Below are 24,678 nucleotides of genomic sequence, written 5' to 3'. Positions count from 1 at the left end.
TAAACAAGTGGTTAATGCAACGCACATTAACACAGCAAGCCCAACCTCTGCTCAGACATGAATCTCAGCCTTCACATTCTCTCACAGTGTATTGTGTTCTCTCCATGGTTCTGTAGGTTGGACCCAGCGTTGATTCGGCCCGGTCGGGTGGATGTAAAGCAGTATGTAGGACATTGCACGCGGTGGCAGCTGGCGCAGATGTTCACGCGCTTCTACCCAGATCAGACCCAACACGCGGCAGAGGAGTTTGCCGACTCGGCTCTGTCGGCTTCGGACAAGATCAGCGCGGCCCAGGTCCAGGGACACTTTATGCTGCACAAGAACGATCCAAAGATCGCTATAGAGAACACCGGCTCCATAGCTACATGATGCTTCTTTTTTTTCTTTTTAAGAAGATCTGTATTGTTCCAGATAATTGTTACCCAGTCTGCTTTCCGAAACCGCTATGAGAGGATTTCAACAAGCAGAGAGACCGGAGCCCTCTTTTAGGCCCTCTTTTAGGCTTAAAAATAGTTTGAGAATTGTGACAAGCTGATCATCTTTTCTGGTTAGGAAAAAAAAAAAAGAAAAAAGAAAAAAGAATGATCCATTTTTCTTGCCTCATAGTGAGGTTTTATTTATAAGAAGGGATGTGAAATTGTTAAATAAAACCCATTTCTTATTAACGAGATTCTGGCTGTGCGATGACCTGACACAGACATTTTTAGGCTGCATTCACACCTGAGCGTTTCAAAGGTGTGTGTTTTTTTTTAACGCGATTTTGTTCAGGTCACCCATGTAAAAGCCAGAAAAATGCCTGTAATCTGCCCCAAAGAAGCTCATGTTCTTTTTTTTGAGCTTAGGGCTTTTTTCAGGCGTTTTGCGTCAGGTGACAAAACACTCGGATGTGAACAGGTGCCATTGAAATGAACGGGATTTTGGTTGTTGGGCGTTTTTCAGGTGTTTTTTTCGGGTGTTTTATGAGCTGAAAATGCTCAGGTGTGAATGCAGCCTTAAAGAGGAGTTCCACCCAGGGGGTCCATTAAAAAAAAAAAAAATTAAAAGTCAGCAGCTACAAATACTGCAGCTGCTGACTTTTAATTGGACACTTACCTGTCCCTGGGTCCAGCGATGCGGGGGATCGAAGCCCCGCTTGTCCCCCCCCCTCCGCTCGTCGGCATTTCAACGGTGGGCGCCGGGCTGTGGCTTCACAGCCTGGCACCCACTGCGCATGCGCGAGCGGCGCCGCGCGCCGTGATTGGCTGCTCAATCACCTGGGACCTGTAATGGGTCCCAGATGATTGACAGGAGGGAGGGAGCAGAGCCGAGCCCTTCCTGTGCCGAGGGGAAAGTGATGTCACCAGCCCAGGCAAAGGAAGAGGCAGACTACGAGGGACCCCCTAGCAACAGGCATTTAGAGGTAAGTAAAAAAAAAAAAATATCCAAATGTTTTTTTGTTTTTTAGAATTTTTCAGGTATTTTTGTTTTTTTGGGTGGAACCCCACTTTAAAGTGATTCTAAAGGTTCAGTTTTTTTTTTTTTTTTTTTAAATAACAAACATATCATACTTACCTCCACTGTGCAGCTCGTTTTGCACAGAGTGGCCCCGAACATCCTCTTCTGGGGTCCCTTGGCGGCTCTCACGGCTCCTCCCTGCATTTGGTAACCCCCTGGGAGAAGCGTGGGGTGGGGGGGTTACCTTGCAGGCGCGCTCCCAAGTCATTCATTCGGGGTCCATAGAAGCCGAATGTATGACTCTGCCCCGCCCCCTGGGTCATTGGATTTGATTGACAGCAATGGGAGCCAATGGCTGCGCTGCTATCAATCCATCCAATCAGGACCCAAGACGCCGGCTTTTGCTGGTGTGCTTGTCCCTGGGACAAGATAGAGGGGGTACAGGTAAGTAAAACGGGGCCTCGGGGGGGCTGCAGCATTACAGGAGGTTTGCCAGTATTACTGACTCAATTTGCCAGTGTTGTCTTGCAAAATGAGCAGGATTCAAGCCTCTGCGATGTGCAGTACCGCATTTGGCCAGAGGTGCGGGAGCGCTGGTGACACTCGAAGCCATTCGGAAATACTCGGAAATACTGCGTTCCCGAGTGTTTCCAAGCCTTTCCGAGTGCATCCGAGCTGTCTGAGCATTTCCGAGTCTCTCCGGCACCCCCCCCCCCCACCTCTGGCCATATGCGGTATTGCATGCAATAGAAGTCAGCGTGGAACAAATTATCTGCCTTTTTAATTGACTTCTATGGGAAACTCTCTTTGATATGCGAGTGCTTTGGATTACAAGCATTCTGGAACGGATTATGCTCATAATCCAAGGTTCCACTGTATAGCAGTCTTGTGACTTCTATCAGTGTCAGGTTAAAGCTCGTAGGAGGAGTTCTGACTGTCCTATGAGGCTGCAGGACCCCTGACCCTCTGTCTGGACAGTGCTGATTGGCCCTGTGCACTCTCCAAAGAAAAAAAAAAAACTCTCTAGCAATACACACCAAACTGAGCATGTGCAGAGTGCCCCCAAGGCTCTGTACTATCAGCAGATGGTTTGGGGACTGTGGAAGAAGGGGAGGATCAGAGAAGACAGGATCAAACAGACTTTTTACACAATGCGGAGGATTAACCCCTTATGTCCCACAGTGAGTATAACAAGCATGCTTTACTGAAGGGGTAGGCGACCTTGCAAGACTCTGACAGCCGTAAGCATGACTCCAAAGAGAAGGGGGATGATGGTATTTGTAGTTTCAGTGCAGCTGGAGTATTAAGGTTGTCTACACCTGCTTTACTGCATATACAGACTGATTCTACTGTTGTGGGTTTAGTAAAACTTTTAAGTAATGTGTCGGTGTGTAACCCTTCCAGGTGTTTACCTCCCACTGAGATCACAGTACTTGACAATGTCCTTGTCTGCTTTTCCCTCCAGAAGAAATGCCTGATCTTTTTTTCAGGCATCAGCTGGAGTCACCGTTTACTTTGTGGACTGAAATGCCAACTCAGAGGTGACGCAATCGTGTAAATCCTGGTGCCTGTGCAGTTTTTGGCTTTGTTAGCAAATGCCTGGCACAGATCAGCCCCCCTCCTTTTACCTTTATGACTTGCTACAAAGTTACAGTGTTGCAGTCTGATCACTGGGGAAAGAAGACTGAGGAAATGCTGCCTCCTGCCTGCAGCAGACTGATGACATCATCTCAGCCTAGGCAAAGTGGAGTGAACTGGAGTTTAAGAATTAAAGTGGATCTTCATTGCATCTGAGCACAAACTAAAAATAGTATTCGATTAATTTTTAATATTCAGCGCAAACCCCCCCATCCATCTATGTCTCTGTTTTATTTTGTTGAGAAATCACTTTGAAAAACACCCCCCCCCCCTAGCATTTCTGGCCATGGCCATCTTAAGTAAGGGCAATCTATTCATTTAGCTTTAACTAAAGGGATGGTGGAAGCCCCTTATAATGGGCACAGCAGGTGTGCAGACCCAGGAACTCAACACAGGGATGGTGGGAGACCCTCATAATGGGCACATTAAATGTACAGACCCAGATACTCAACACAGGGATGGTGGGAGCCCCTCATAATGGGCACAGCGGGTGTACAGACCTGGGAACTCAGCCCAGGGATGGTGAGAACCCCTCATAATGGGCACAGCGGGTGTACAGACCCGGGAACTCAGCACAGGGATGGTGGTAACCCCTCATAATGGGAACAGCAGGTGTACAGACCTGGGAACTCAGCATCGGGATGGTGGGAACCCCTCATAATGGGCACAGCAGGTGTACAGACCCAGGAACGTGGCACAGGGATGGTGAGAGCCCCTCATAATGGGCACAGCAGGTGTACAGACCTGATCACTCAGCACAGGGATGGTGGGAACCCCTCATAATGGGAACAGCAGGTGTACAGATCAGGAACTCGGCACAGAGACCTCACCAATATAGTTCCAGAGACATAGAAGAGTCTGTCGGGTTTAACTCTTCAGTATCAGCCAAACACTGAAATATCAGTTATGGGTCCCCTGCATTAAAATGGTTAGAAACACAGACGTTATTTTGTTGGCAGAACAAGGATGATATTTGTACAGTGTTAAGGGAAAGGTGGAATTTCTCCACAGTCTCAAGTCAGATCAATCAAGTTCAGCATGTGCTAAAGCCAAATGAACTTTTAATTTCAATCTGCTAAAAGCATTTTAGAGGCATATAAACAAAAGGTGTCTAAATTCTTACAGTTTTTTTTCTTTAAAAATCAGCCACAGTCTGGGTAAAAATGCCCGTCCCCTGCAAACATCGGGTAGCGAAGGTCCCTCGCTCTCTGTGGGGTCCGGCATACCCCTGCTGAGTCAGAGCCAGAGATCTCCAATCATTGGGCTTTTGGTGACTGGAGAGCTATAGGTTGAAGTCACTGGGGGGGCTATATCAGATCTTTGGAATGAGACCATTTGACTGCAGCTTGCTGGCAGGGAACCGGCTTTTCTACTTGGGCTGTGGCTGCTTTCGAAAAAAGCAAAAACCTGTAATGCTGGCCATACACTATATGAAAAATCAGCCGAACCTAAAAGGACATTCGGCCGTGAGAGCAAATGATCGTGCCATTATGTAATGACCAATAAATCGTTCACTGGACATAAATGAATCCATTTTTTGTTCGTTTTTTTTAACATATACCCAGTGCAAATAGTTCGGCCGGGAAACACATTAAGCTTTCAGTTTATCGTTCGTTTGGGCAGAAAATTTCCAAAACTTGTCCTTCGTTTTTTTCGACTCAAAAACGTCCCAAAGATTATCGAATTTGTGCCAATTAACTGGCCTGAAAAACGAACGAACTGGCCAAATAAAAGATTTTTGGTATAGTGTATGGCCAGTATAAGACACCTTTTTGTTTTGCTGCATCGGCAAAGTACTTAGCTTTTCATTTCAACTTCAATTTAAAAAAAAAAAAACAATCTCAGCCAAATAAATACAAAGCACCAGACAGTGAGTAACCCATTCAATAATCAGTGTACTTTTTAAAATGCCTTTTATTGTATCCATTCAAGTAAATCAAGTCCGGTATATTTGTAACCCTTGCACCTATTCTCTTTTCTTGCTGTCCTTAGAAAAAAAAAAAAAAAAGCAGAACCTTTGATCTACAGCTTTCAGTATTCCCCCCCCCCACAAGTCCTATATCATTTAACACTGAAAAACAGAGACACTGGGGAGTGTGAAGGCAAGTGCAGAAGAATTCAGTTTATTGTCCAGTTAAGCTAAACTTCAGGATGAGAAAATATTTTCTAATCCATTCGTCACGTCCCCCCATGTGTATTCTTCCTTGAATCTCGGTGAGCTTTGTGTATTTCTTCCAGATCTGTGCAGTAATCCAGTGTGAGACTTCCTGTAATAAAGACCGCTCACTGCTGCCCTCTGTCCTTGTGCAGAGAGACTGGTCTTGTCTCCGCCCCCTCCTGTAGTTTTCTGCAGGCAGCCTGTAGTGGGTGGAGCCTGTTGGGCCCCTCCCACAGCTCTGTTCTCTCTCTCCTTGTGCAGGGTGACTGGTCTTGTCTCCGCCCCCTCCTGTATTCTTCTGCATACAAATTAAAGGAATGGTGGGCACTCAGGATGACATCCAAAAAATAGTATTCCTTTATTGAAAAGACATGTACAACGCTGTAAAAACAGCCTACGCGTTTTGGAGATTAGTCCTTAGCCATGACTAAGCACCAATGTCTGAAATGCGTAGGCTGTTTTTACAGCGTTGTACATGTCTTTTCAATAAAGGAATACTATTTTTCATTCATTTTTATCATTGGTATCAGTGGGAGGAATAGTGCCCCATCATTGGTGTCAGTGGGAGGAATAGTGCCCCATCATTGGTATCAGTGGGAGGAATAGTGTCCCATCATTGGTGTCAGTGGGAGGAATAGTGCCCCACCATTGGTGTCAGTGGGAGGAATAGTGCCCCACCATTGGTGTCAGTGGGAGGAATAGTGCCCCATTATTGGTATCAGTGGAAGGAATCGTGCCCCATCATTGGTATCAGTGGAAGGAATCGTGCCCCATCATTGGTATCCGTGGGAGGAATCGTGCCCCATATTGGTATCGGTGGGAGGAATAGTGCCCCATTGTTGATATCCATGGGAAGAACGGTGCCCCATCATTGGTATCCATGGGAGGAATAGTGCCCCATCATTGGCATCAGTGGGAAGAATGGCTCCCCATCATTGGTATCTTGCCTCATTCAAAGTCCCATGGGCTATTTTCCTTTTGTTGCATCATTGGTATCAGTGGAAGGAATAGTGTCCCATCATTGGTATCAGTGGAAGGAATAGTGTCCCATCATTTGGTATCAGTGGAAGGAATAGTGTCCCATCATTGGTATCATTGGAAGGAATAGTGTCCCATCATTGGTATCAGTGGAAGGAATAGTGTCCCATCATTTGGTATCAGTGGAAGGAATAGTGTCCCATCATTTGGTATCAGTGGAAGGAATAGTGTCCCATCATTGGTATCATTGGAAGGAATAGTGTCCCATCATTGGTATCAGTGGAAGGAATAGTGTCCCATCATTTGGTATCAGTGGAAGGAATAGTGTCCCATCATTTGGTATCAGTGGAAGGAATAGTGTCCCATTATTGGTATCATTGGAAGGAATAGTGCTCTTTCATTGGTATGAGTGACAGGAATAGTGCCCCATCATTGGCATCAGTGGGAAGAGTAGTGTTCCATCTTTGGTGCCAGTGAGAGGACTAGTGCCCCCAGTGTTGGTGGCAGAAACTATGCCCCACTGTTACTGACGGGGGGGGGGGCAATGCCCCAAGTGCCAGATAAAAGCAAGCAAAGGGCCGCACCTGGCCCCCAGGCCACAGTTTGGAGACCACTGACAGACAGGCCCCTCAGATTTATTTCCATGTTAAAATCTTACTTCCTATTTCACAAGTTTTCCTGAGGCTCGGTTCACATATGATCCGCATGCGGCTCACAGCAGGGGGTCCGGTGCGTCCTGGTTCACCGTTTCAGGTTTGATTTCAGCCCGAATTTTGGGCCGAATTCGGGCCTCAAACGCACCAGAAGACGCACCGGACCCGCTGCGGAGATATGTGAACGAGCTTTATAGATAGCCGGTCAAAGTCTCCTGCTGTTGCGAATTGGATGCGGAGATTCTGCATCAAATTCGAAATGGTGTGAACCCGGCCTCAAAAGGTTTATTTAGCTCCGAATCTATTATTGGCGATCGATGAACTGCAGATTGATTGGAATGTCTGACACGAGAACCACGCGATTCTTTGCCTTCGCTTCTTTCATTTCCGGATCTGGCAGCAGCTGGAATTGTCTGATGAGCTGAAGATGCAAAGAAAGACATAAAAAAATGTTACTGAGATGTAAAGGGGAACTCCGGCAAAAACATCGGATAGAGCTAGGTGGATTTTATAATTTGCAGTATTAGCAAGGGACAGAAAACGAGGGAAATCTCCCCAACAGAGGTACAGACGTCAATAAACACACGACAGGAGGGATGACCCTTCATAACCCAATCCATAACTAAGGAAAAACAATTTAGGCTGGAGTTGGTCTTTAGCCCCCCGTTCACACCGGTGCAACTTGTCATGCGATATATGCAGTGCCGCACCAGTTTGAAAAAGTAGTTCCTGCACTATTTTTGGTGATTTCAGGTGCGACTTGCATGAAGTCGCACAGATGTCAGCCAAGTCGCACTGACGCGGTTTCAAATGTGAAGTCACGCGATTTCAAAGCCGCATTCACTGTGAACGGGGGCTTAAAGTGTAAGCTTGGCTACTTTTGAGCCCAGTATAGAATGGTTGCCACTATAGGAGGTGAGCAAAATCTTTCCAAAGCAGACATTCTAAACCTTGTTACCCCAGAGGAGCCCTGGCAATAATTTTCAGATATTAGGGAACATCTGCTTAAAACTGTATTAAACCCAAAACCACAAATGCCATAGATTTCAGCTTACCAATCATTAAATGTGGTGGCTGCATTTGCTTTCTTTTTTTTTTTGCAATTTGTTTGGTTCCAAATTCGTTTTTTAACGAATTTAGACAAATTTGTTAATTCAGAAATATCCGAAATTCCGAAAATTCGGAAATCCAAGAATAAGAATGAAAATTCAATAGAACGAAAATTCAAAAAACCCGAAAACTCAAAAACAATAACTAACTAATAATAACTTAACTATTACTAACTATTGAATTATAGGTATTAGAATTTCCTTTTAAATTTGGCTGTTAGTGAACATAACGAATACAAATTTATCCGAAGTTACGAATTATCCGTAATAACGAATGGAACGTAAAAAATTAATAATAATAGATAACAATAATAATAATAAAAATGTGTTATTATTATTTAGTTTCATTCCATTTGTTTAGATGCAGTATTCTTTATTTCGGCTAATTTGAAACTTCGGATAAATTTGTATTCGTTACATTCACTAACAGCCAAACTTGAAGGGAAATTCCAATATCTATAATTTAATAGTTAGTTATTATTAGTTAGTTATTATTTTGAATTTTTGTTTTTTCTAACTTTCGGATTTCCAAATTCTCGAATTTCCGAATCGTATAATTTACGAATCTCGAATTTACGAATGATCGAAATTTTGAATTTTCCAATTGACGAATTTACGAATCTTCTAATTTACGAATTCCAAATTCACGAATTACGAATGTCCGAATTTTCAAATTTATGAATTCCGAATATTTGAATTTACAAGTTTTCGAAATTTTCAAATTTACGAATTTACAAATTCAGAATTTTCGAATTTACAAATTCTGAATTTACAAATTTTTCGAATTTTTTTGAAAAAAAGCGAATGAAACGAAAAGAAACACATTTTTCGGCAATGCACATGTCTAACAGGAAGCACCTTTAAACAGCAGCATTGTCAGTCTGGGGAGAGGGGAGTGTAATTCCGTGTACATACGGGCGGACTTTTCCACATTGAAGGTCCGACGGTCTTTCCGACTGACTTTTGATGGACTTTCAAACAATTGGACTTGCCTACACACGATCACACCAAAGTCCGACGGATTTGTACGTGATGACGTAGGACCGGACTAAAATAAGGAAGTTGATAGCCAGTAGCCAATAGCTGCCCTAGCTTACGGATCAGCCCAGCTGGAGAGGAGTTTGTTTGGGTGGAAGATGGAGATGGAGTGTTAGGCTGTCGTGCCCTGAGAGGGAGCTCCCCAGTCTGGGGGGGGGGGGGGGTGACCTTGGGCCTGAGCTCGGGTGCAGACGGGACCTTCCTACAACCAACGGAGGTGTCCTGGACAGGAGGCACGGGAGAAAGGAGAGGACAGCAGAAGAACACTGCCAGGCAAGTCTCCAGGAGGAACAACCAGCTGCAGCCAAGAGGGCTGGTGAGTGACACACAGTCAGAAGGACTGGGGAGGCACGCCTGAGAGGACTGGGTGCAAGCAGTCTGGGATGGGTGCAGAGCCAGTGGGGAGGACTGTGGTGGCACGGGCAGTGGAAAGAGGCAGCTGCAGCCAGGAGGGCTGGCAGGGCCTGAAGAGGAGGTGCTGGGATCAGTAGCCAGGTGGGACAGCTAGCATTAGGACTACCAATTTTGCTACACCATAGGGGCCCACAGTCCCTGCCCGCAAAGGGCATTTGCTTTAGGCCTGGTTGAGCCAGTGTCAGGGCTCAATCACAGTGCTAGCTGGTCCTGGTAGAGATAATCTGAAACCAAGTGAATGTGCTGTAGAGGAAGAGAGGAAGTTGTATATACCGGAGGTGTATATAGTTCTCAGTCCCTTTATTGCTTTTGTAAATCAAGTAGGCATCTTATATCTACTCTATCCCCATCCAAGTTGCAATTCCCTCAATAAAACAAATTACAAGGACTGCTTCTTGACTACTGAGTGTCTGAAGATAAGTGTGCCTGGCTGTGTACGGTGAGAGGCGGACCACAACTACCAGCAGCCCCTATACGGGGGTACCGCTGCATTCAATAACACACACACAAACATAACTCACCTGTGACAGAGCTAAGTGCATCTCCAGCTCAGCTACTCGACGCCCCAGACACCCCCTGACCCCATACCCAAAGGGGATAGAGGCAAAAGGGTGATGATTTTTCCCAGAGCTGCGCAGCCACCTCTGTGGTAGGAACTTGTCGGGTTCAGAGAAGCTGTTCTCATCGCGGGACAGAACATAGTGAGAAAGTACGAACAGTGTCTGAAAATAAAAGTGTACGTTTAGAGTGAGTTGTATATTGCTTTTGCTATTGTTATGGTAATGTACACTATATTACCAAAAGTATTGGGACGCCGGCCTTTACACGCACATGAACTTTAATTGGCATCCCAGTCTTAGTCCGTAGGGTTCAATATTGAGTTGGCCCACCCTTTGCAGCTATAACAGCTTCAACTCTTCTGGGAAGGCCGTCCACAAGGTTTAGGAGTGTGTCTATGGGAATGTTTGATCATTCTTCCAGAAGCCCATTTGTGAGGTCAGGCACTGATGTTGAACGAGAGGGCCTGGCTCGCAGTCTCCACCCTAATTCATTCCAAAGGTGTTCTATCGGGTTGAGGTCAGGACAGTCATGTTTCTCCACCCCAAACTCGCTCATCCATGTCTTTATGGACCTTGCTTTGTGCACTGGTGCACAGTCATGTTGGAACAGGAAGGGGCCATCCCCAAACTGTTCCCACATAGTTGGGAGCATGAAATTGTCCAAAATGTCTTGGTATGCTGAAGCCTTAAGAGTTCCCTTCACTGGAACTAAGGGGCCAAGCCCAACCCCTGAAAGATAACCCCACACCATATTCCTCCACCAAATGATTTGGACCAGTGCACAAAGCAAGGTTCATAAAGACATTTGTGGTGGAGCATAGCAAATGTCACCAGCGCTAAAATGTGGCCACCTGTGGGTAAGAAGGGATCATAGTTGGTAATATGGGGTCTACACCCAGTGCAGCTGGACAACAGTCATAGCTGGAGGATATGGATAAAACAATATAATCAAACAAAATGATCCAGCGCTCAATGGGCTGACAGAGAAGACAGTCTCACAACAGGCGAAAGGGAAAATTGAAAATGAAAGGGAAATTAAATGGCTTACGGTGTCACTAGAGGTCCTCAGAGCAATGGGGGGCTGACGCCATCCAAGTGTGGGGGGAAAACCCTCGCAGCAGGGGAGGCACCAATGTCCCTGCTGTGCTTCAGCTGAATGGGAGACCCGCTCACCACAAGCAGCCACAAACGTGTTTGGTTCCATCAGGTGAGAGCGGCTCGGATCTACCCGCGGATCGCGGGACCTTTCCACCTCCTGTCAGCACGCCAGCTGGTCTGGCGTCTCTGACACGTGAAGCACGGAGTCCGGCTCTCCATCTTCCCGCTGACTGTTGCCTCTGTCTCCTCCTTCAGCACGTAAATCTGTCCTCTACTCGCCGGTAAGCGGGTCTCCTATTCGGCTGAAGCACAGCAGGGACATTGGCGCCTCTACTGCTGCAAGGGTTTTCCCCAACACTTGGATGCCATCAACCCCGTTGCTCTGAGGACCTCTAGTGACATCGTAAGCCATTTCATTTCCCTTTCATCTCTCTCAACCTCTTCTTGCATTGGCAACAGGATTTGTTCATATATGTACTATTGAATAAACTATTGAGCGCTGGATCATTTTGTTGTATAGAGTTTGGGGTGGAGGAACTTGACTGTCCTGACCTCAACCCAGAAGAACACCTTCAGAATGAATTAGAGCGGAGACTGCGAGCCAGGCCTTCCCGTCCAACATCAGTGCTTGACCTCACAAATGTGCTTCTGGAAGAATGGTCAAACATTCCCATAGACACACTCCTAAACCTTGCGGACAGCCTTCCCAAGAGAGTTGAAGCTGTTATAGCTGCAAGGGGTGGGCCAACTCAATATTGAATAAACCACAGAAAATTACCGCGCTAAAGTAAAAAGTATGCTACTAATAATTAATAGGATATTGCAAGCTGCAGTCCTAAAGTGAGGCGTGCACACATGTATACAAAGGAAAATCAAAAAAAAAGACTGCGCTAAAAATAAAACCTATATTTAACAACATATATAATTATGTGAATATTAGAAAATTCAATCAATCAGGTAATCAAACCAAATAAAATGAATAAAGACAATAAATGAAAATAAATTATTAATGCAGTGAACCACATATAACATAAAATAGCAATATTGAAACCAAATGTGTCAAATGACAAAATTATCCAAAGGTATAATGGAAATGTTCAAAGGGAATGAATCCTTGGAGCCAAAGCAGATAGAATAGGTGATCCTATGGTAAAACACTCAGCACCCAGTGAGAAATCCTCCACCTTAATAGATGTACGCTTACCGAAGGTAAGCTAGATAACAGCTTATCAATGGATATCCACACGGGGGACACAACTCCTTGGATCTCCTCACAAGAAAGGGGTAGGCAGGAACTTTCTTATAGCGAACCACCACCAACTCAATATTGAACCCTACAGACTAAGACTGGGATGCCATTAAAGTTCATGTGCGTGTAAAGGCAGGCGTCCCAATACTTTTAGTAATATGGTGTATTTTATGCTAAGCCAATGATCAACCAGGCTTCTGATGCTCCTATTTTCATTTACCCTCTTATTAGGATCTCTTCATTAGCTCAGATTAAACATTAGTCAAAAGTATCAAGCCCTGATGAAGAGAGGTGCCCTCTGTACTCCTGAAATGTGTTTGACTGTCCTAGGAAATACATAATTGATACAAAGATACTTGGATTTCTGAAACTTATGGCACTCTTATCTCTTTTACTTGAAGCAATAAATGCCTTTAGTTTTGAAGCAGATAAGCTTAGTGGTTAGTTAAGTTTAAATGGTTCTTCTCTCCTAAAAATTGTTTCCTGGCTGTCGTGTTGATCCAGTAACTTTAGCACTTTCAATATCACTCAAGAGTTCTGGCATCACTGACTTTCTGTCTGCATACTTGTTTCAAGGTCAGTGAGTATAAGTATTTAAAGGCTAAGTTTACCTTTCCAAAAAAAAGGTCCCATGTAGACTTGTGCAATTCGTTTAGTTCCGAATTAGTTTTTTAACGAATTTTGACCAATTCGTTAATTCCGAAATGTCCGAATTATTCAAATTTCGAAAATTAAAAAATTCTAAGTTTCGAAAATTCTAAATTTTGGAAATTCGGAATTTCGTAAATTTGGAAATTTCGAAAATTCAAAATTTTGTAAATTCTAAGTTTCGGAAATTCTAAGTTTCGGATATTTGAAACTTCGGAAATTTGAAACTTCGGAAATTTGAAACTTCGGAAATTTGAAACTTCGGAAATTTGAAACTTCGGAAATTTGAAACTTCGGAAATTTGAAACTTCGGAAATTTGAAACTTCGGAAATTTGAAACTTCGGAAATTTGAAACTTCGGAAATTTGAAACTTCGGAAATTTGAAACTTCGGAAATTTGAAACTTCGGAAATTTGAAACTTCGGAAATTTGAAATTGGAAAATTTTGGAAATTCGGAAATTGGAAAATTTCGGAAATTCGGAAATTCGAATTCGGAAATTCGAAATTTCATAAATTTGAAAATTCAAAAATTTGGAAATTTGAAAATCCAAAAATAGGAATGAAAATCTGAAAATTCAAAAGAATGAAAATCTGAAAATTTGAAAACCCAAAAATTTGAAATAATAACTAACTAATAATAAATATTAAATATAGTTGTATTGGAATTTCCTTTCAAATTCGAAAATTAGAAATTAGAAAATTAGAAAATTCGGAAATTTGAAAATTCTAAATTTGAAAATGCGAATTTTCGAATTTCCGAAAAAAGCAAAAGAAATGAATGAAACAAAAAACAAACACATTTTTTGTCAGTGCACATGTCTAGTCCCATGTATTCAAGTGCCCAACATATGGCATGTCCTGGTATCTAGGCAGGACAGGGAGGGTCACTCACACTGGGAGCTTTTTATGACAGGCTTGGGAGAGGCCGTGCATGACTTAAGGTATGACATTTTAAAGGAGCCTTTAAAAAAAAAAAAGAGCTGTACAGTGCTTTTAACTGGGGATGCCTGAATTAATTTTTATTGGAAAGGTGAGATAAGCCTTTACACCAAGGAAAAGCCAGGCAACTAGCATTTTCAGAGCGGGGTCATCAATGGCAGGTTATTGTGTTTCTACCTGCACAAATACTATGGCTCTGAAATTCATTGTATTGCTGAAGAGGTCCTCACCTTCCCCACTCTGTTCAAAGCAAACACCACAATTTTGGCATTGGACTGGCAATTTTTGATAACGCAAAAGCATAAATAAAAAAAAATCTTGTGTTATAGTCAGTGCTGGAACAAGATCCTTTGGCACCCAAGGCGGAAAACCCAAAATGTATCTCTGACCCTCAACTATTTTTTTCCCCAATTCTTAGCATATACAACGATCAGCAATAACATTATAACCACCCACTATAAGGTCCAAACTTTCCTCTACCCACACTGAAGATCCCACCACTGCCCCAGGATAAATAAAAACACTAGAGTCAGATGCTGATGCTGCCAATAAATAAATAAACGATAATAAACTACCAAATAAACTACTAAAGTATTTAGTCGTGGCTGTAAATGAACAAATAAATAACACTTAATAGATAATAAATCACCCAGTGACAAGTGATAAATACCAAAACAAAAACAAAGTCCATTGACTAAATAAGTCCTTAAAGCGGGGTTCCACCCAAAAGTGGAACTTCCGCTCATCGGATTCCTACCCCCCCTCCGGTGCCACAGTTGGCACCTTTCAGGGGGGAGGGGGGTGCGGATACCTGTATAATACAGGTATCTGCACCCACTTCCGGGAATAGACTCCCGCGGGAGTCACGCCCCCTCCCGCACTCCCCCGCTGTCTCCTGGGAAACCCACAGGTCCCAGGAGATGGCGGGGACCATTGAGAACGCGCAGCGCGACTCGCGCATGCGCAGTAGGGAACCGGGAAGCGAAGCTGCAACGCTTCACTTCCTGATTCCCTCACTGAGAATGGCGGCGGCAGCACCCCAGGACCGAGGGACGGTTCTTATTTTAAAAGTCAGCACCAAGCCGACAGTAGCTGATCCTTTAAAGTGGTTGTAAACCCTTACAATCCACTTTTTGTTACAGGTAAGTCTATAATAAGGCTTACCTGTAGCTACCCCGGATATCTCCTAAACCTGCACGGTTTAGGAGATATCCCCTGTATCTGCATGTGCCGACGTCATCGGCACATGCGCACTGAAGCAGTGGCACGTACGTGCCGTCTGCTTCAGTGAGTGTGCAGTTACCGGCGGCTCCCGTGCGGGAGTGACGTCATCACGGCTCCGGCCAATCACAGCACCGAAGCCGCTATATCCGGAAGTAACTCCAGGGAGAAATGTCGCCGGCCGGTGCTGTGTACGGGCACCGCAGCAGGGGCTTCGATCTCAGGTGAGTATTAGATAATGAGCTAGTATGGTATGCATACTAGCTCATTATGCCTTTGTCTTGCATGTCTTTTTTTTTTTATCATGTGGGTTTACAACCACTTTAAGTCCTGTAAGTTGCGAGGTGGGGGTCTCCATGGATTCCCATAATGCTTCCAGGTGCCAAATCTTCCAAATCAACCATCCACAGGATGTAAAAAAAAAAAAAGTGATTCATCAGACCAGGCCACCTTCTTCCATTGCCCTGTGCTCAAGATCAGATGGTCACATGTCCATTGTAGACACTTTGGCTGGGGACACAGGTCCGCATGGGCATCCTGACCGGTTTGCAGCTACACAGTCCCATACACATCAAACTGGAATGCACTGTGTGTTTTGACACCTTTCTTTTCATTAACGTTTTCTTCAATTTTTGAGGCCAGCCTTTGCTCCCCACATGCATCAATCAACCTTGGCTGCTTATGACCAGTTTTGGTGAGTCCTGACCACTGAAAATCAGGAACATCCCACAAGAGCTGCAGAGTTTTGGAGTTGCTCTGACCCAGTCGTCTAGCCATTATAATTTGGCCCTTGTCAGAGTCCCTCAAATTCTAACGCTTGCCCATTTTTTCTGGTTCACATCATTGTGAAGGACGACATGTTCACTTGCTGCCTAATATATCCCACCCACTTTCAGGTGCCACTGTCATGAAATAATCAATGTTATTTACTTTACCTGTCGGTGGTTCTATTTTATAGGCAGATCGATGTATATTTACCTAAAGACTTCTTTCCCTACCACCAATTTTCATCACATATCCAGGGTGGATGCTTACATTTTTTTGTGGTATGTACAGTGGGACCAGGCAGGGGTCAGGCTGGTAACAGACTAGCAGAGACCAAGCTTTGTAAGCAGAGGTAGCAAGAAGAAAGGCCATGCTGGGCAAAATGGTAGGCAGAGGAGACGACCCGGCAGTAAAGAGCAAGATCTAAAACCTCTGCAGCTGAGGAAGTTCACAGCTAATGGAAAGGGGTGGAGGGTGCACTTTGACCTTTTTGCCCTGGGTGCTAAAAAACCTTGTCCAGGCGCTGGAGCAAGCAGGCATACCTTGTGTGGCATTTTTTCACCCAACTGTCAGCCATTGAAGTTTAGAGTGCTAAGTTTCCAAAAATCCAGAAAACCACATGAGGGCTTCGTTGCACTTAGGTTGGTCATAGACAGCACCAAAAGACCAAGAAATGTTTCTGATTTTGAGCAATTATTGCGATTAGCAAGTGATCTCGGTTTTGTCAGTGGGCAGGGAGTCCGCTATTGACTATAGACTGCGAAATAAGTTGCAGATCCTGCCTTTTTGCATTTCCCGCACCCCAAGGCACCTTCTTCCTACCCCTCAGCCCTTCATATTGATGAAATGGACGCAATGCACATTACTTATAATATAATGGAAATTACTTACATCTTTAGGGAACAAGTATCCTTCTAGGACTATCTCCTTATCTGTTATAATACGTCCGTTTTGTGGAACCACCGGATACATCCTAAATTTAAAAAAATATATTAATGCAACCATTTCAATAACTTATGTTAAGGAGGTACTAAAGGAACTAAAGAGCCCTCCACTTAGCCAATTGGAGCACAGTACATCCTCCTCAGAAAAGAAGGACTTCACATTTCTCATTCCATTACATATTCCAACAATAAAGGGATTGTTCCTCATTTCAAGATAGTGGGTGGAACCATGCAAATCAATCCTTTATACTCAATGGCTAACTGTACATCCTGAACCATGGGCATATAGTATAATAACATACAATTTTTTCAACTGGAGTAAAGACCCACAAAAAACTGACTGAGGTCCCTACTCTATACAAAGAAAAAGTTTGGATATATTTTATTTGGAAGTATAAAAGAGACTCTTACCTCAGCGTTTCCTTGATGACGGCTTTCAGCAATGGCATTCTAGCAAGATCCTCGTGGGAGGGAATTTTATCTCCAGGGATAACACTCACCACCTCCTCATAGAGAGTCTTCTGGATCTCTGGGTGCTTTGCCAGCAGGTACAGGGCCCATGTCAGGGTATTTGATGTCTGGGGGAAAAGCAGAGAAAAAACCTCTGTTGTTGCGGTTGTTTTGAAAATGCTACTTGCCTGGTTGTCTTGCCAATCCTTTGGTTCAGCAGTTGCCAACCTTTTGGACCTCACGGACCACTAAACCCACAATTTGGAATCCCGCAGACCACAAACATGAATTTTACAGGCCTTATACACACAGTGCTCTGGCTCTGTGCCCTTCTCTGCACCCCCCCCCCCCCCACATTCTGCATCATAATGCTGCCTTATTATTATTATTATATTATTATTATACAGGATTTTTATAGCACCAACAGTTTGCGTAGCGCTTTACAACTTGAGGGTAGACAGTACAAATACAGTAGCAATCAGAGGGCCCTGGTCCTTAGAGCTTGTACAGACTAATCATTGGATATCACCTCTTTATCCAGCCATGTGCTTGAGCTCCATGCTCCCTCCCACAGTCTGTGATCACCGCTGCCGTTGGAAGTCCCCTCCTTCTTCACCTCCCACTCTGCACTACTCCTGGCTCCTCTCTCTGAGTTCAAAGGAGCTGGGGACCACCAACATTTTCTTGTAGACAATCATTGGTCCATGGACCACTGGTTGGTGACCACTGCTCTGTTTCGTATATCAGACCAGGAACAAGTATACAGATAAGTAAAATCAGCATGAAGTAAGAACAAAAATTAGTTTGAGGTTAGTACCTCAAAAGATTTGGCCAGAAATCAGCAGGAGATCCATGTAAAGAGCATTTTTTGAAAAGGAGATCAGCAAGGACAGCCTAGTTATTTCTAGGAGGATAGGTTTATGTTAAAGAATGGGGGAACTGTTAAAAAAAGATTCACATAAAAACCCTCCCATCCCCAATTTAAAAAAAAATAAAACCCAACCCATCCTCATTAAAATACAATCACACCTTTTGATCAAAGCCAACAAAGCCAAGTCAAACGGTAGGCAGAAGTGTTCCTTCGGTGCTCTGACAGGAGGGAAAAGTGCAAGAAAGACACGACCTGCAACCTATGTCGTTACAGGTTCATTTAGGGGTCTCCCTGTATCAGGTGACTCTCTCACCATCATGCCTAAGTAGCCAATGGCCAGGACTTGGCCAGTGCTCTCACGTGGTTTAGCGGGGAGAGTTCTTCACTCTGTGTGAGCTCTATCCAAATAACTCTTTCAAAAAGTTGTTACATTTTCTGTATAGTGGAGATGATGATATCAGGAAGCCTTTACAAAACACACCGTGTCCACCCCGGCTTGAAGGATCTCCGGCATGATCCCATACACCTCCTTCAGGCCCAGCTTCCCATTGGTCAGCAGATGAGTGAGATAGGCTCCTCCCAAATCTTCTCCTCTTTGGAGGCGTCCTTCAATGTCTTCCACTTTCTTGTCAATCAGTTTTGTCCCTACAAAGAGCAAGTGCATAATAGTTCAGTACTTTATTAGAAAATGTGGGCCAGTATTAAAGTGTATAGCCAAAAATTTTTCTAGTTTTTGATGGCAAGTTTTTAGTGCATTCTGAGCTTTTTAATAAGCAAATCCAGCACTACCTACTTAATTTTGTAATTACCACAGTCCAACTGAAATCCTAAACCTAGCAGAGAGACAATGATGGCAGTCACGATAGGCAATGGACTCAGTCAGCCATGTACAGGGGCATCTCAAAAAATTTGAATATCATCAAAAAGTTCATTTATTTCAGTAATTCTATTCAAAAAGTGAAACTCATATTATATAGATTCATTACACATAGATTATATAGATTCATTACACACAGTGATATATTTCAAGCATTTCTTTCTTTTAATTTTGATGATTATGGCTTACAGCTAGTGCAGACCCAAAATTCAGTATCTCAGAATATTAGAATATTGTGAAAAAGTTCAATATTGTAGACTCGTGGTGTCACATTCTAATCATCTAATTAACTCAAATAAACCTGTAAAGGTTTCCTGAGCCCTTAAATCAGGGGTCTCAAACTGGCGGCCCTCCAGTTGTTGAACTACAAGTCCCATCATGCCTCTGCCTGAGGGAGTCATGCTTGTAACTGTCAGCCTTGCAATGCCTCATGGGACTTGTAGTTTGGCAACAGCTGGAGGGCTGCCAGTTTGAGACCCCTGCTTTAAATGGTCTCTCAGTATGGTTCAGTAGGTTACACAATCATGGGGAAGACTGCTGACTTGACAGTTGTCCAGAAGACAGTCATCGACACCATCCACAAGGAGGGTAAGTCACAAAAGGTCATTGCTAAAGAAGCTGGCTGTTCACAGAGTGCTGTATCCAAGCTTATTAATGGAAAATTGAATGGAAAGAAGAAGTGTGGTAGAAAAAGGTGCACAAGCAACAGGGATAACCGCAGCCTTGAAAGGATTGTGAAGCAAAGGCCATTCACGAATTTAGGGGAGATTCACAAGAAGTGGACTACAGTTGGTGTCAGTACTTCAAGAACCACCACACACAGACGTATCCAGGACATGGGCTACAACTGTCGCATTCCTTGTGTCAAGCCACTCCTGAACCAGAGACAAGGTCAGAAGCATCTTACCTGGGCTAAGGAGAAAAAGGATGGGACTGTTGCTCAGTGGTCCAAAGTCCTCTTTTGGGCTGAAAGTAAATGTTGCATTTAATTTGGAAATCAAGGTCCCAGAGTCTAGAGGAAGAGCAGAGAGGCAAAGAATCCAAATGTTATGAGGTCCAGTGTGAAGTTTCCACAGTCAGTGATGATTTGGGGAGCCGTGTCATCTGCTGGTGTTGGTCCACTGTGTTTTATCAAGTCCAAAGTCAGTGCAGCCCTCCACCAGGAATACTATACTGTACATGGACATACTTTTCAGTAAGCCAACATTTCTGTATTAAAAATACTTTTTTTATTGGTCTGTATGTATGCAATAGTCATTTTCTGAGATACTGAATTTGGGGTTTTCACTAGCTGTAAGCCGTAATCATCAAAATTAAAAGAAAGAAATGCTTGAAATTTATAACTCTGTGTGTAATGAATCTATATAATATGAGTTTCACTTTTTACTGAAATAAATGAACTTTTTGATGAAATTCAATTTTTTTTAGATGCACCTGTATGTTGCAAATGCACAATGCATAACACAGCAGGATATCAAATTATCCAAGCTATTCAGGCTATTTACAGTATAGCAGAAAATGCACTAAAAAATGGTGGAAAGCAGACTCAGATTTGCTATCTGCTGGTAACATCAGATATTCTTGACTATTCAATATTTTACCCAAATAATGAATAAATAAATAAAATATATGGAAAATACTCTATGTTTAAGCCTAGGTTCACATTAGAGCGATTTGTCAAGCGAGATCAAATCAAATGACAAGTCGCACTCTATTGGTGGCAATGGCTCTATTCCAATCGGTGCGACACTGATTTTGCGCACCTGATTTCAGGTGCTACTTCAATAGACATCTGTATGTGTGTATGAAGCCACACAGATGTCTATCAAGTAGCACTTGAAATTGCGCTGACTTTGCTATTTTGAAATCACGCTACTTCAAGTGAAGTAGCGCAATTTCAAAGTAACATCAATGTGAACCAGGGCTAACAGATGGTGTCTTGTGTGATTGGACAGGTGGGTCATAGCTAAAGCTACGTATGGAAATGGGTTCCTTGTGCACTGTACATACCTTATTGCCTGCATGTCAAGGCATCCCTTACCATAAGCAAAGATGGCGTCCCAGGCCTCGACAAAACGTCCCCAGTAAGGAAGCCAATTTCTGGTCCAGTGAGGTAGCCGCTCAATCACCACTTCGTTCTCCAACATGATTCCAACCGAGCTGATGAGTTTCTGGATTTCATCTGCAACCTCACTTCTCAGACAGCCCAGCCGGGTCTCAAATATTACCCCACAGATGCCTGTGACAAAACACCATTTTTAAAAATGATATGTATTGCACCCCCTAGGGAGCCGCATGTAACTGGGATCCCCCACCCTGCACAGCCAGGCACACCAAATCTTCACAGGCACTTGGATAGGGATTAGAGATTATGGGATGCCCACTTGACTTCAGAACAACTTCAGGGGACAATTCTTCCTATATACAGCTCTAAATACACGCCACTTCTTCCTCCAGCACTCGCTTGCAGAACTCAACTGGAACACTGTACAGAAGATCAAAGCAAAAGCCTGTTATAGGCAGGAACCCAAGGCCCCTTGGTTGTGTAGCAAAAGTTCAGTGTCCAGCTCCCATTCTTCCTGTGGCTACTGATCCCAGCACCACCTCTTCAGGCCTGCCAACCTGCCTGGCAGCTGCTGATCCTTTCACTAGCCCTCCAGGCTAACTTTTCCCCACAGTCCTCCAGACTGACACTCTCTCCGCAGTCCTCCAGACTGACATCAGCCCACCTGGTTGACTCTCAGGAGATCTCTCGGATTTGCGGGCCTGCTCCTGCTGTCCTCTCCTTGCTCCCATGCCTCCATGGAGGGCTTCCTCCATGTGTTTTGAGGGATCCTTCCAGCACCCGAGCCCTTGGTCCAAAATGACCCCCCTCCCAGACTAGGGGGCGCCCTCAGAGGCCAACGACAGCCTCCTCAGCACTCCATCTTCCACCTGACTGCCCCTGCTGGCATGACTCATGCCTATTTATGAGGTGGTTCTGCCCCCTGCCAGCCCATTTGCTGGGGATTGACTGAGGCCCTCATAAATATGACAAGTAGCTCCTGCTAACCTCCACCCACTATGTTTATAACATTCACCAATGTCCCAGAAAACAGAGGTAGGCACCAGAGAAGTTGCTTGCTGAGTCATCCAGCCCATGAGTCGTTAAACCCTGACCCAGATTGACAACCAAGGCCTGGCTCTCAGCCAAGCCAATTTGCCTACTCTAACAACCCACCTATTTAAATCTAGCACACTAGCTGGTGCTACACTCACTACCCCCCCCCCCCCCCCCCCCCCGCTAGAAAACAGCCTGTCCCCAAGGCTGGAAAAATACATAAATGACTCCTGCGCCCATAAAAAAAAACAGGGCATCCCATAAAAAAATTAAAGGAGGGGAAAAGGGAACAAAGTTGTAATGGGCTATGTACAAATAAATATCATTATCAAAAATATACACTTTATCAAAAGCCCATATATACAGTAGTTGCAAAGATTTCAACATTGCATATACTCCATAGGAGAAGTAAAAACTCATTAACCGATTCCGGACCAGCCGCCGCAGTTTTACTGAGGCAGGTTGGCTCCCCTGCGCGAAACCACGTTACTATACGTGATCTTGCGGGGTCCGGATAGCAGGCATGTGTGCGCCCGCTGCACAGCGGGGGTGCCGATGCTCGTGGCTGATGGTCGCGATGATCTGTGGCCAGGAGAAACAGAACAGCGACGAGTGTGTGTAAACACACACTTCCCTGTTCTGTTCTGATAGGAGTGACAGATCGTGTGTTCCTATTAGCTAGGAACCACGATCTGTCACTTCCTGTAGTTAGTCCCTCCCCCTTCAGTTAGAATCACCTCCCAGTTAACATAGTTAACCCCTTCACCGCCCCCCTAGTGTTAACCCCTTCACTGCCAGTGACATTTTTACAGTAATCAATGCATTTTTAATTGCACTGATCGCTGTATTAATGCCAATGGTTCCAAAAATGTGTCAAAATTGTTCGATGTGTCCGCCATAATGTCGCAGTCATGATAAAAATCGCAGATCGCCGCCATTACTAGTAAAAAAAAAAAAAAATAATAAAAATGCTATAAATCTATCCCCTATTTTGTAGACGCTATAACTTTTGCCTAAACCAATCAATATACGCTTATTGCGATTTTTTTTTACCAAAAATATGTAGAAGAATACATTTTGGCCTAAACTGAGGAAAAAAAATTTAGTTTTTTTTTATATATTTTTGGGGGGTATTTATTATAGTAAAAAAATAATGCGATTTTTATATTGGGGGGTATTTATTATAGTAAAAAAAAAAATGTGATTTTTTCAGAATTGTTGCTCTTTTTTTGTTTATAGCGCAAAAAATAAAAACCGCAGAGGTGATCAAATACCACCAAAAGAAAGCTCTATTTGTGTGATAAAAAGGACGTCAATTTTGTTTGGGTACGTCATCGCACAATTGTCAGTTAGAGCGACGCAGTGCTAAATCGCAAAAAGTGCTCTGGCCCGGGGCTGAAGTGGTTAATCTGCAAGGGGAAACCAGGTCATTAGAAATGGGAAAAAAGAGGGGAGATTCCATCCCGGGGTGATTTGGGAACATATTTTTCCCCCTTTTTTCTCCCTGTCCACATGGACTAGTTGGCATTTTATTTTCTGCGTGTTTTATGGGGCTATGTCATAATTTTTTACTATTTGGATCAATATCCAGCATGTGTTGTTTCTGGATATCTTATTTGAACTATAAGTACACCTATGGAATACCCCCCCCTTTTTTTTATTTTTGTTACCCATTTCTAATGACCTGGTTTCTCCTTGCAGATATATGAGTTTTCATTTTTCCTGAGGAAGTGAGTGTTTTCTCGAGAAACGTGTCAAAAGATATTATTACTATTAATGATAAAAGGACTCCATTTTTATGGACTATATGCTATGTTGGAATCTTTGCAACTACTTCTATTTTTATGTGCATCACTGTTGATATGTTCAATATTTTTTTTTTTTTTTAAGAGTATGAGTTTATTGAAAACAGAGGGTACAATTCAACAATGGCGATTGACAAAGTGGAACCAATAGTCACGAGGATTAACAATCAGTGCAGTGCATGGAAAGAATACGTCCAAAATGGTAAATCAGAAGGCAAAGTCAGTAACCATGAATCAAAGGATCACAGGAGAGTAGATAACAGCCTCATACATAAAACCACAGAGTATGACAGTAAGAGATTCCCAGTTCCTGATATCTCCAACCCAAAAGATCACAATATGGAAGATGCAAAGAGAGGAGAAAAAAAGGGGGGGGGGGATAAGGTAGGAGGAGGAAAGGAGGGAGGGGGGAGAAAGAGAAGGGAGCCAAGTCAGGTAGGAAGGAAAAGCATCAAGATCGGAAAAAGTTCAGGCGGCATCTAATGCACTTCCCCATGAATCTATGCACGTAATGTATATCTTATCAAATGTCCTAGAACAGTTACGGCTTCCATAAGTGGAGTTTATACAGAGGCAACACAGCATTAATAGCAGCAAGCCAAGATAACACAGTAGGAGGCAGAGGCGATTTCCACTTAAGAGGGATTTCCCTTCGAGCATAAAAAGAGGCAAAAAGAACAAACAATTTAACATAACGGCTGAGCTCTGCACCATCCAGCACCACCAAT

The 24,678-nt window shown here is 43.7% G+C and overlaps 2 protein-coding genes across 2 annotated transcripts in view; one reads left to right on the top strand and one right to left on the bottom strand.

The window, feature by feature from the left end:
* Nucleotides 1-5,237, top strand: part of BCS1L (BCS1 homolog, ubiquinol-cytochrome c reductase complex chaperone) — a 29,213-nt gene extending 23,976 nt beyond the window's left edge. Inside the window, exon 8 of the mRNA XM_073634368.1 lies at nt 117-5,237. Coding sequence (XP_073490469.1) covers nt 117-369 — 253 coding nt within the window. The 3' untranslated portion in view covers nt 370-5,237. The remainder of the gene's footprint in view (nt 1-116) is intronic.
* Nucleotides 4,969-24,678, bottom strand: part of LOC141147207 (sterol 26-hydroxylase, mitochondrial-like) — a 47,039-nt gene continuing 27,329 nt past the window's right edge. The window contains exons 4-9 of the mRNA XM_073634367.1: nt 21,087-21,284; nt 18,650-18,813; nt 17,259-17,425; nt 16,795-16,876; nt 9,944-10,144; nt 4,969-7,282 (exon numbers count right to left, since the gene is read on the bottom strand). Coding sequence (XP_073490468.1) covers nt 7,166-7,282; nt 9,944-10,144; nt 16,795-16,876; nt 17,259-17,425; nt 18,650-18,813; nt 21,087-21,284 — 929 coding nt within the window. The 3' untranslated portion in view covers nt 4,969-7,165. The remainder of the gene's footprint in view (nt 7,283-9,943; nt 10,145-16,794; nt 16,877-17,258; nt 17,426-18,649; nt 18,814-21,086; nt 21,285-24,678) is intronic.

The sequence above is a fragment of the Aquarana catesbeiana genome, linkage group LG06 (genome assembly GCF_042186555.1).
Source record: "Aquarana catesbeiana isolate 2022-GZ linkage group LG06, ASM4218655v1, whole genome shotgun sequence".
In the NCBI taxonomy this organism is placed as follows: Eukaryota; Metazoa; Chordata; class Amphibia; order Anura; family Ranidae; genus Aquarana; species Aquarana catesbeiana.
Note: the sequence above shows the minus strand (reverse complement) of the source record. Positions and strands in the feature narration are given on the sequence as shown.